This window comes from Schistocerca americana, chromosome 6, assembly GCF_021461395.2.
Source record: "Schistocerca americana isolate TAMUIC-IGC-003095 chromosome 6, iqSchAmer2.1, whole genome shotgun sequence".
NCBI lineage: Eukaryota > Metazoa > Arthropoda > Insecta > Orthoptera > Acrididae > Schistocerca > Schistocerca americana.
The window spans coordinates 319897019-319910438 of NC_060124.1; the positions used below are offsets into that span (position 1 = coordinate 319897019).

A 13420-nucleotide genomic window follows, 5' to 3' on the forward strand; every position below is an offset into this window, starting at 1 on the left:
GGAATAATACGAATATAAACAATTTGCCATGTATTCTTTCATGTTTGCTGCTATCTCATTTAAATCCTGTCTGCCTAATAAACTACGAAACTAGAGTGAGACAACAGCAAACGTGGAAGTATATACATATTGTGTCATGTTTATATTTGTATTATTCTTTTGCCTAGTAGTGATACAGTCAGAAATGAAGCACGGCAACTGACTAGATTTTTAAATCTAAGATTACTCTAATTTCTGTGTAGAATTTGATGTACTAAAGAAGCGGCCGCAAAGATTTTCAAACAGAGAAAAATTTTCACCTAACTCTCGTTCAGGACATGTTCTATCATACGCGGTCTATTATTTGGTTCTTGTTGATCATTATCAAAGAAAGCAGCAGTGTAAGTAACAACAAATAGCAGTCTCTTGCCATTGTTTTGCTAATGAGACGATCCCTCTCTTTTTTTTTTCTTAACTGTAAGCGGCTTTAGCGTGCACAAAAGCGTGACAGGCCATAAAGACACACTATCAGAAAGCGACAAACAATGCATGACACAGTACAGTAATGCATTTTCAGCTTAAAGTGACGTAAACACCTATTACAAAGAAAACGGCACTTATCAGATCAAAGCAAAATAAGCAATCGATTCAAACCAGACGAAGCACGTGAAAAAGGAAGGGTACACTTATAAATACGAACGGAGTGCCTGATGCATAGCAATGGCTACCTGGTAAAGCTTAACTGCTAAGCTTACGACTCGAACCAAACTACTGTAGGTGTATCGTCATTCATTCGAACTAAATTGTGTCTCATATTACAATGGACCAACTTTGTTTCAATTTGGAGGTGTGGCCTAAAACTTTTCTCTCCGCTTGAATTTCGAGTCTCAAATTTCAGGTGCGGCCTAGATTCTGGAAATTTTGTTTTCCTTTATTTTGGGTCTCATTTTTCAGTTGCGGCTTAGATTCGAGTGTGGCTTAGATTTGAGTAAATACGGTAATATGACTCAAGTAATTAAACCATGTCACTTGCAATACACAGCTGCACGGAGACTGACTGACAGTACAACCAAAACTACCTTGTACCCAGCTTGTCTAAAAATTAATAATATCAGTTCTTAAATAGGTAAACCAATCAAAAATAGAGCACAATGTTTCTTTTTCCTTAAACAATGTTGTACATTGATTCAGTGGTCAAACTCCTGTCATTACCAACAGCCATGAGTTATGAGCCTCACAGCTGCCCCCAACTGCTGGGCCCCTGCCCCTTTGTCCTCCAACCCTCCCCCTCACCCCATCATCACATGTCTCTCTGTCTGTCTCCCCCCCCCCCCCCCCCCTCTCTCTCTCTCTCTCTCTCTCTCTCTCGCTCTCCCTCCCCTCTACCCCCACCCTTTGTCAGCACTAGTATTTATCCCTTTTCCTGCTTCCCCTCCTGCAGAACTAAGGTCTTGTGACACAAGTCATTCTCCCACTCATGCAGCCACAAAGGGGCGACCATTACGTGTTGTGACTCACACACTTAACACCATTCCCTGCCACACCATCCACTTTGACATACATCATAACTGGAATCTTGTTTACATACTTTGTGCACTTCTATCACACCAAACTGCACTTTGGCCATGATCATATTTGTATTTTGTGAACTGATTAATGATTCAATACATTCTTTCCCTTCCTGTATGTGAAGTTTTTTGTGTTGTTGTGGAAACTCATATTTTATTTACCCTTTCTAGAGTGTTGCCTCTGTGTTTCTCCATGCCTATAACTTTATATTTGGTACTTTCCTGATGTATCAGACAGGTTTTATAAGAGGCACAATATCAATTGAAACCTCCAATGAAAAGCTTATTTTATCCCATATGAAGGTGACCCGTAATTCAATAATTGTGTATCCTAAGAACATCTGACAAGATACTTTTTTTTAACCATGCTACCCAGAAACGAAAAATAAGGTTGAAGTTGATCCTCATTTCCTACTAATAATCCAACAAGACTGTTTCATGTTTTGCTTGTCAGCTTTTTTGTCTCCATATGGGACAGATTATTAATAATTACTGTAATAGATTTGTAGGATATTGTATGCTGAGTTTCCTTTCAGGGAAAATATTAGGCCAGTGTGTTACCCTAAACACTAAATTTTGCACAGTTATCTGCTGGCACTGACCAATCAAAACAGAATTTTGAACACATCTCTCCATAACATAATATTATTGTATTTACTTTTATTTATATTTTGTGTGAATCTGGTGATCCTAAGGAATACTGATTTGTCATTTTCCCACATATTGTTATTTTATCCTTCTCTGAGTATTGACTCCTTCTTACATGGTGTACAGTTTTTCCAGCTGAAATGACTATGTTACTTTGATCTAGGTGTAATAATTCATTCTGTCTCTCTTATTGTGGATTCCTACATATTTCAATTTGCCTTGTTTTGAAGGACCATTACTCTATGAGGTAATTTAAGATGTCTTAAAGTAAGCAGGTAGAATTTTAATATTAAAAATTCATCGGTTTTGTTTTGTAGCCTTGATGCCCCTTAATTTTATCCATAATTACAATATTGTGTTAGTCTAACATCTTTGGAAGTGGTCCAGTGTAATGGAATCAACCCAGAGGCTAAATATTTCAAGGATTGCTTACTGAATTGTATTTTACATTTTTGAAAAGTTTCATTGACATTAGTCACATTTGGCCACTGAAATCATTCAATGGTAACAGATGAAAATTTGTGTCAGACGCGGACTTGAACCCAGATTTCCCATTTAATGCAAGTGGTTGCCTTAACCACCTCATCCATCTGAGCATGTTTCCCTTTTAGCCCAAATTCCCAGCCTGTTACACTCTACTGGCATAGCACCACTACCCACGAACCCCTTACTCACCGATTCCTAACTCCTCGGGTATAGTGTGCATTGCACTGAAAGGAAGGATTGTTGGTTGTCATAATCTTATTGATGTATATGTTGTGTCTGTTCTTACAGAACATTTGAAACAGTAGACACCTTGTTCAATCCAGTGTGTATAGATAAACATTTTTCAGTGTATTTGTCTTGTCTGTCACTGAGCACTGTAATCTAGAAGTCCAATATTTTTCAAAATCAGTTCAGCCATGTTGGGATGAAAATCAGTGAACCTGTGCTTAGCATATGATGTATTAAACTTGAATTGAGAGTTTCTATGTCTATCATACAAACACATATCTTTTTATATCTTCTCATCAGTGGATATGATGCTAAATGTTGCTCATGGGCATCAATACCACTCATTCCTTTACTGCAATCAATGATGCACTTTGGTTTTAGCTTGCATTCTTTCTCTGTACATCACAGCCTGGTCTGTCATGAATGGTTGACAGGATATGCAACCCCCCACCCCCCCTCCCCCATCAGTCCATTTGACTGCTAAAATTTTATTTGCTGATACAAAAGTAAGTACACCTTTTTTAGCACTGCCAACCATGATCCAACAACACCCTCACAAATCACCCCCTGTTAGCATTCCAGAATTACTTAATCGTGAGCTTTGCCTAACCATTAAACCCCAAAATCCCTCAACATGGATACCAATCTTACAGCCACATGAAGTAAAGCATTTCCCAACCTAAAAGTTGATCCCAACATTATACTCCTGTGATCCACCACAGTACTTTATAAATACAGAAATTACCAGGCTGAGGCAAACTATCAGCTATCAGATTCGTCCACCTACACCCCCTGCCACAGTAACCATTCAAAAAATCCAACAAGATCTCCAGTCCCTCCTCAAATCTTTAGATACTGCCCACAATCTCTCCTCTGAATCTGTCTCTCTCCTCAGCCCTACCATCGCCCACACCCCTACCATCCACATGCTACACAAAATCATAAACCTAACTCCCCAGGACTCTCACAATTGTGGCCAGTTCATGTGCCCCCACAGAGAGAATCTATGCTCTCATGCACCAACAGTTTCAGTGTATTACCCATAACCTATCCTCCCATATAAAAGACACCATCCATCTTAATGATTAATGGAAATCTCATATTAAGATGTGAAGCAAATACTAACAAAGAGATACAGGGGCTGACCAGTACTTACTTCAGCTCAGTGCAGCCAATAGATTCATTAAACAGAACAGAAAATTTACATTCCTAGCTTTTGGAACTCTGTTCCTTCATCAGGGAGGAGAGAGGGGAAAAAAAGGGAAGAAGGGAAAGTAGATTCAGTTACTCACAACCCAGGTTATGAAGCAACAGGGAAAGGTAAACAGGGAGAGTAGCAAGGATGGAGGCATGGTTGTCAGAGGGAAGCCAAAGATATTCTACTGTTAAGTACTGTGCCAGCTTCAAACCAAAGATGATGCATACAGAAGTAAAGAGGTATACAGTATAAAGATAAACATAACTACATAGGATGAAAAGATGCGTGAATGGCTAAAGAGGAAAGGGAAAAAGGAGAAGACTGAAGAGTAAATGGGAGTGAGGTTGGTTAACATAGGTTCAGTCCAGAGGGATGGCAGGATGAAAGGATGTGTTGGAGTGCAAGTTCCCATCTCCACAGTTCTGAGGGACTGGTGCTGGATGGGAGAAGCCAAATGGCATGTACGTTGTAGCAGGTTCCTAGGTCCCTAGAATTATGCAGGATGGCACACTCTGCTACTGGTTATTGGACATCTCCTAGGTGAACAGTTCGTCTGTGTCCTTTCATTCGCTCAGCCAGTTTAGTTGTCGTCATACCGATGTAAAAGGCTGTGCAATGCAGGCATGTCAGCTGATAAATGACATGTGTTGTTTCACATGTGGCCCTGCCTTGAATTGTGTATGCTTTACCAGTAGCAGGACTGGAGTAGGTGGTTGTGGTGGGATGCATGGGGCAGATTTGGAGCGGGGTCGGTTACAGGGGTAGGAACCACTGGGTAGAAAGGGTGGTCTGGGAATATTGTAGGGTTTGACAAGGATGTTACGGAGCTTAGGGGGGTGACGAAAGGCAACTCTGGGTGGCGTGGGGAGAATATCGTAAAGGGATGATCTCATTTCAGGGCTTGACTTGAGAAAGTCATATCCCTGGTGGAGTAATTTGTTGATGTATTCGAGGCCAGGATAATATTGGGTGACAAGGTGGATGCTTCTGTGTGGTCTGAGGGGAGGAACATTGTTGTTGGACGGGGAGGAATGTATTGCTCAGGAGATCTGTTTGTGGACAAGGTCTGGAGGATAGTTGTGGGAGAGGAAAGTACTGGTCAGGTTACTGGTGTAAGTGTTGAGGGATTCGTCACTGGAGCAGATACGTTTGCCATCAATACCTAGGCTGTAGGGTAGCGAGCATTTGATGTGGAATGGATGGCAGCTATCAAAGTGAAAGTACTGTTGTTTGTTTGTGGGTTTGATGTGGACAAAGGTGTGGATGTGAGCTTCAACAAGATGAAGGTCAACATCCAGGAAGGTGGCTTGGGTTTTGGAGAAGGACCAGCTGAAATTCAGATTCGAAAAGCAGTTGAGGTTATGGAGGAAATTTTTTCACCATGAGTCCAGACCACAAAGATGTCATCTAAAAACATATAGCAGGCCAGGGGAAGAAGCTGTTGGATCTTCAGGAAAGCCTCCTCCATGCTGCCCATGACGAGGTTGGCATAGGACGGAGTCATCCTGGTTCCCATGGCCATTCCCCTGATTTATTTGTAGGTCTGGCCTTCAAAAGTGAAGTAATTATGGGTGAGGATGAAGTTGGTAAGTGTGATAAGGAACAAGGTTTTTGGAAGATCTTCGGGTAGGTGTTGGGAGAGGTAGTGTTCAAGGGCAGAGAGACCATGGGTATGTGGGATGTTCGCATAAAGGGATGTAGCATCTATGGTGACAAGAAAGGTTTGAGGTGGGAGGGGAGTGGGAATGTATTTGAGGCATTCTAGGAAGTGGTTTGTGTCTTTGATGTAGAATGGGAGTCTGCAGATGATAGGTTGGAGGTGTTGGTCTACCAGAGCTGAGATACGTTCTGTTGGGGCTTTGAAGCCTGCCACAATTGGATGGCCAGGATGGTTCTCTTTGTGGATTTTGGGTAATAGGTAGAAGATAGGGGTACGTGACTCAGGTGGAGTGAGTAGGTCTATGGAAGGTTTTGTGAGGCCTTGTGAGGGACCTTGGATTTTTAGGATTTTCTGCAGCTCAGCCTGGATGGACGGAATGGGATCCTGGGTAACAGCTTTGTAGGTTGAGTTGTCAGAGAGTTGACACAGTCCTTCTGCCACATACTCCACATGGTCAAGTAACACAGTTGTGGAGCCTTTATCTGCTGGGAGGATGACAATAGAGTGGTCTGTTTTCAGCTCCTTAATGGCACGGGATTCAGCTGGGGTGATGTTGGAGGTTGTCGGGATGTTCTTCAAGAAGGACTGGGAGGCAACACTGGATGTGAGGAATTCCTGAAATGTCTGCAAGGGATGGTTTTGTGGGAGGGGAGGAGGATCCCTTTAGGAAGGTGGTCAAAACTGTTCTAGACAGGGTTCAGCACTGGGTTTAGTATTTGGGGGCTGTGTTATTGTGGTGAAGTGATATTTCCAGTTGAGGTTCTGGGTGAATGAGAGGAGATCTTTAACTAGAACAGTGTGGTTGAATTTAGGCATGGGGCTAATGGTTAAGCCTTTTGATAGAACAGATATCTCTGGAGTAGAGAGGGGTCTGGATGAGAGGTTTAGAACTGAATTGGGGCTGGTGATATGTAGCATTTGACTGTGGTCGTAGTTGAGATATGGTCTGTGTGGGGTATGTGCTGGGATTGGGAGATTGAGTAGGGTGGCTAGGCTAGGTTTGTTGGCTATGATGGGGGTTTGTTGAGGGTGCTGTTGTGGTTGGTGTTTGTGAGGGATAGGGAGAGGGACCCCACTTCTTAGGTGTTGCACTAGCACTGTAGATAGTTTTATTCAGGTGGTGTGTGGCATGGAACTCAAGTTTACAGCTGGCTTCTAGGATGATGTTCCTGAGTGTGCTCTCCAAGCAGGGGTTTGAGAGATGGAGGACTTTGAAGAGAGATAGGAGCTGTTGGGAGTGGTGGTTACATGAAGTAGTGTAGAGATTCAGGACAAGTTTGGTAAGAGCTAAGGATTGAAAGTTCTGGAAGTCCAGGAGAGACTGGTGGAAGGAGGGAATGCACCCAGAGATGGGAACTTTTAAGGTAAATCCTTCAGGGGTAATTCCAAAGGTTAAGCAGGACTGGAGGAAAAGTATGCGGGATTGCAGTTTGGCTAGGGTGAATGCATGTTTCCAGAACGAATGTAAATAATGTGGTATAGGATTAGGGTACATAGTGGGTAACTGGTGGGTAGGGAAATTAAATAACTACAGTTAAAATAGTAATAATAAGATGGAATAAAACAAGAAGGGAAGGACGAGAAAGAGAATGAAATCTGTTGGTAATGTTCCATACCAAAGGAAGACTACTAAATAAGAAAAGTACAGATAAAGGTTGACCAGACCAAGCAAGTATGTTGAGATCAGGGGAAACGAACACATGTTGCATCGCGAGTGGTGCAAAAAGGGATTGCGGGTGGCACAAAAAAGATCACAGATGGTGCAAAAAAGAACATGGCAGGCTGAATCACATGCCATTAAGGAGCTGAAAACAGGACCGCTCTATTGTCATCCTCCCAGAGGATAAAGGCTCTACAACTGTGGTACTTGACCATGTGAAGTATGTGGCAGAAGGACTGCGTCAACTCTTTGACACATCAACTTACAAAGCTGTTACCGAGTATCCCATTCCGTCCATCCAGACTGAGCTGCAGAAAATCCTAAAAATTCAAGGTCCCTCACAAGGCCTCACAAAACCTTCCATAGACCTACTCACCCCACCAGAGTCACGTACCCCTACCTTCTACCTATTGCCCAGAATCCACAAAGAGAACCATCCTGGCCGTCCAATTGTGGCAGGCTTCAAAGCCCCAACAGAACGTATCCCACTCCCACTCCCCTCCCACCGGAAACCTTTCTTGTCACCACTGATGCTACATCCCTTTACACAAACATCCCACATACCCATGGTCTCTCTTCCTTTGAACACTACCTCTCCCAACACCGACCCGAAGCTCCTCCAAAAACCTTGTTCCTTATCACACTTACCAACTTCATCCTCACCCATAACTACTTCACTTTTGAAGGCCAGACCTACAAACAAATCAGGAGAATGGCCATGGGAACCAGGATGACTCTGTCCTATGCCAACCTCCTCATGGGCCACATGGAGGAAGCTTTCCTGAAGACTCAACAGCTTCTTCCCCTGGCCCACTATAGGTTTTTAGATGACATCTTAATGGTCTGGACTCATGGTGAAGAAACACTCCTTAAGTTCGTCCATAACCTCAACTACTTTTCGAATCTGAATTTCAGCTGGTCCTTCTCCAAAACCCAAGCCACCTTCCTGGATGTTGACCTTCATCTTGTTGAAGCTCACATCCACACCTCTGTCCACATGAAACCCATAAACAAACAACAGTACCTCTACTTTGATAGCTGACATCCATTCCACATCAAATGCTCCCTTCCCTACAGCGTAGGTATTCGTGGCAAACGTATCTCCTCCAGTGACAAATCCCGCAACAATTACACCAATAACCTGACCAGTGCTTTCCTCTCCCACAACTATCCTGCAGACCTTGTCCACAAACAGATCTCCTGAGCAATGCATTCCTCCCCATCCAACAACATTGTTTCTACCCTCAGACCACACAGAAGCATCCTCCTTGTCACCCAATATTATCCTGGTCACGAATACATCAACAAATTACTCCACCAGGGAAATGACTTTCTCAAGTCAACCCCTGAAATGAGATCATCCCTTGACAAAAGTCTCCCCACGCCACCCAGAGTTGCCTTTCGTCGCCCCCCTAACCTCCGTAACATCCTTGTCAAACCCTACAATATTCCCAGACCACCTTCTCTATCCAGCGGTTTCTACCCCTGTAACTGACCTCACTGCAAAACCTGCCCCATGCATCCCCCCATAACCACCAACTCCAGTCCCGCTACTGGTAAAACATACACAATTCAAGGCAGGGCCACATGTGAAACAACACATGTCATTTATCAGCTGACATGCCTGCATTGCACAGCCTTTTACATCGGTATGACGACAACTAAACTGGCTGAGCATATGAACAGACACAGATGAACTGTCCACCTAGGAGATGTCCAATACCCAGTAGCAGAGCATGCCATCCTGCATAATTCTAGGGACCTAGGAACCTGCTACAACGTACATGCCATTTGGCTTCTCCCATCCAACACCAGTCCCTCAGAACTGTGGAGATGGGAACTTGCACTCCAACACATCCTTTCATCCTGCCATCCCCCTGGACTGAACCTATGTTAACCAACCTCACTCCCATTTACTCTTCAGTCATCTCCTTTTTCCCTCTCCTCTTTAGCCATTCATGCATCTTTTCATCCTACACAGTTGTTTTTATCTTTATACTATATAGCTCTTTATTTTTGTATGCATCCTCTTTGGTTTGAAGCTGGCACAGTACTTAACAGTAGAATATCTTTGTTTTCCCTCTGACAACCATGCCTCCATCCATGCTACCCTCTCTGTTTACCTATCCCTGTTGCTTCATAACCTGGGTTGTGAGTAAATGAATCCACTTTCCCTTCTTCCCTTTTTTCCCCTCTCTCCTCCCTGATGAAGGAAAAGAGTTCCAAAAGCTAGGAATGTAAATTTTCTGTTCTGTTTTGGAATCTATCAGCTGTACTGAGCTGAGGCAAGTACTGGCCAGCCCCTCTATCTCTCTGTTAGTATTTACACCAACTATTTTCTCCACTAACTCTCCACAGTTCACATTCGTTTACCACTAAGTGCCCTGCTCATCACTGTCAATGCCACCTACCTCCATAATAGCATCCCCAACGTCCATGACCTTGCTGCTATTAGACACCTAGACACCATCTTTCCTAATGCCTGACTGGCTCTAAGCCTACAACTTACTTCCTGGTCACCAGGGCAACTACAACCTCACCCACAACTGCTTAACCCTGGAAAGCATCACCTACAAACAAATCCTAGGTACAGCAATGAGCACCCACGTGGTACCATCCTATGCTGACGTATTCATAGGCTATCTAGGGGAATCCTTCCTACCCAACCAGAATCTCTAACCACAACACAGGTTTAGATTCACAAATGACATCTTTGTGCTATGGACTGAGGATGAGGACACCCTATCCACAATCTCAATACCTTCTTCCCCATTCTCTTTACCTGTTGCTCCTCAACCAAAAAAGCCACCTTCCTCAATGTTGACCTTCATCTCAGTGATGGCTACATCAATCTCTCTGTTCCTATCAAAGCACTGACCACCAGCACTGGTGGTGGTGGTTGTGGTTAGTGTTTAACGTCCCGTCGACAACGAGGTCATTAGAGACGGAGTGCAAGCTCGGGTTAGGGAAGGTTTGGTAAGGAAATCGGCCGTGCCCTTTCAAAGGAACCATCCCGGCATTTGCCTGAAACGATTTAGGGAAATCACGGAAAACCTAAATCAGGATGGCTGGAGACGGGATTGAACCGTCGTCCTCCCGAATGCGAGTCCAGTGTGCTAACCACTGCGCCACCTCGCTCGGTCCCACCAGCACTACTTCTACTTCCACAGCCTTCACCCATTCCATATCAAGGAGTCCCTTTCACACAGCCTAGCAACTCATGGTCACCTCTTCTGTAGTGATGATCTCTAAATATACCAGAAGTCTCACTGAGGATTCCACAGACAGAAATAACTATCCCAACCTTGTACAGAAGGAGATATCTCATGCCTTGTCTCTCCAGTCACTTACCACATTGCACATAAACCATCATCCAACCACAAAGGAGCACTCCTACTGTGGCTCATATCACCCAGGACTGGAGCAACTCAATCATATTCTCTACTAGAGTTTTGACTACTTCTTACCATGCCTTGAAATGAGGAGTATCGTACTAATTATCCTTCCCACAGTGATATTCCACTAGCCACTGGTCCTACACAGTATCCCTGTCCATTCCTGCTCCAGCCCTGCTGCCAACCCCTTGCCTCATGGTTCATATTCCTGTAACAGACTTACACACAAGACCTGTCCCATATGTCCTCCCACCAACAGTCAAAGGCATCTCCCTCTTCATCAAATGCAGCACTACCTGAGGAAGCAGCCATGCAATGTACATACTAAGATGTAACCCATGTGCTGCTATCTACATGGCTATGACAACTAACAAGTTGTGGGTTACATGACTGGCCATTAATAGGCTGTGACCAAGAGACTGCTGTACCACCCACTTGGTGTGCATGCTGCCCAACTTGATGTCCTTCACTTCAATGACTGCATCACATCCTGTATCATCTGGATCTTTTCTATGAACACCAGTTTTTCTGAACTGTACAAGCCCCACAAGCAGCAGTGCACCTCCACACACCCCTACACCACTGTCTTTCCCCCTCACTGCCCCAGCAACCTTATTACCCCACCACCCAAACCACATTACTTATCCCATGAGGTGCAGTTGCAGTCCAGTTGCAGTGGCCAAAGATAGTGGTCATGTGCTTTTGTGAATGTGTGTTTATTTTGTGCTTAGGAAGAAAGCTAAAATGCATACCAGTCTGTTTGTACCTGCCTGCAGCTCATTATCTGCTCTATATTGTGAGTAGCTTTCTATCCTTTTCAAAATATTTTTGTTATCTCATCTTGGACTTTCTATTGCTACATTTTAAGTTCTTTCACAAGGGCTCTATCAGTCAGCATCTTATTTACACACAGATAATTTAATCACAAAAACAGTTTGCATAATGCTGTTTTGAAGGTAACAAATCCAGTTTATAGTTTTTTGCAAACCCAGATCTGCTGAAGAATATCAGCTAGGATAAACTGCAAATAATAGTGAGCCTCCCAACAATGTTATTTAGTCATGATTTTGAAAATGTATTTACTGGATATAGCATTCTCAGTTTTGGAGTAAACAATGCTGTTGTCACAGTTTATGATAGAAATATAAAAAGAATAAAAGCTCTGAAGAGACTATGTGTAAAGATCGTCTAGAATAAATCAAAATGTCTTGTGGATTTTGACATTTAGTAAATAGCAACAGCTGAATTAAAATTAAAAATGCAACCTAGGAGGGCAAAAGGTTAGAGCTGGACAGTACATAAGATATTAATGACTCAATACTGTTGCATTTTCACTGTTTGTCACATTTCAGAAAACTTCATTTTTGTGACAAATGGCCTAATTTATTGAAAAACTGTTAGAGCAACACATTTTAGCACACACTTGTATTAATATTACAGCATTATGTATACAGTATAATGATTATATTTCACATAGATCACTTGTACAAAAAAAGATTAGCAAAACAACAGGGAAAAATTTTAACATGTTAGTAAAGATGGTAAGTTTTACTGAGGTTACAACATTCATCTTTAACAATTCTTGGAATAATGGGGCAAAACGATTACTTTTTTAACATTTCTCACATAGACCACTTACATTCCCCTCTCTTGTTGGATAGCACATGCATAATATAACTCGATTGTATGCTTAACAACACAACAGCATCATTAATGAAAATGAGACACATACCTGAATACATGACTGTAAAGTTAAATCCCACACTTTTATAGTTTTATCTTTAGAAAGAGAAAATATTTTTTGACCAGAATCTTGGAGTTCGATACTGACAATTGCTGTTTTGTGGCCAAAAAAGCAGTACTTTGGTTTGGCCTGCACAAATACATTCCACACACGGATGATACAATCTCGCCCACCAGTGACAATCAAATGAGTTTCTATAAAAAATGTAAATAAAGTTTGTATAGTAGTAAAATATTCTTTTTTTCTTCAAGTTAGAACATATATTCAATTTAGTAACCAATAACAATCTATCAACTCTATCTTCTAAGGGCTCCCTTGGCAACCCTTTTATTTAAATACATTGGATTCAAAATATATGAATAACTATTAATTACTGGTAAGTATTTTATAAAGTGTTTTGTGACATAATTAAAGTAAAGTAACATGTAATTATGTACCTTCTGAAAAATTAAAGCATGAAACACCTGCATCCAAATCAAAACTATAGTGTGTCTTTGTTCCCAAAATGTCACAGAGGTACAGGGAATTTTTAGGACAGGCAGAACAGGAAACAAAATGTTTTAGACTGGCATAGAATCCCAGTTGCATCACACTGTTGGTATGAATGGAGTAGTGCTCAATAACTCTCATTCCTTCAAGTTCACTCTGAAAGTTTTGAAAAAGAAATATGTTCTAGAGCAACACAAGTACTCAAGACATTTCAGTGATATAACCATCAGTATATTAGTTATCAATTAATATGAATGTTTTAACACATTTAAAAAGAAAAGATCAACATTAACCGTAATAACCTAGAACAGATCAAAACATACCAGGTGGTTATAATTAAAGAGCAGTTACTCATAGGGACCCAG

At 42.2% G+C, this 13420-nt stretch overlaps 1 protein-coding gene across 1 annotated transcript in view; it reads right to left on the reverse strand.

The window, feature by feature from the left end:
* LOC124620111 (WD repeat-containing protein on Y chromosome) overlaps positions 1–13420 on the reverse strand; it is a 480275-nt gene that overhangs the window by 356403 nt on the left and 110452 nt on the right. The window contains exon 6 of the mRNA XM_047146781.1: positions 12555–12760. Coding sequence (XP_047002737.1) covers positions 12555–12760 — 206 coding nt within the window. The remainder of the gene's footprint in view (positions 1–12554; positions 12761–13420) is intronic.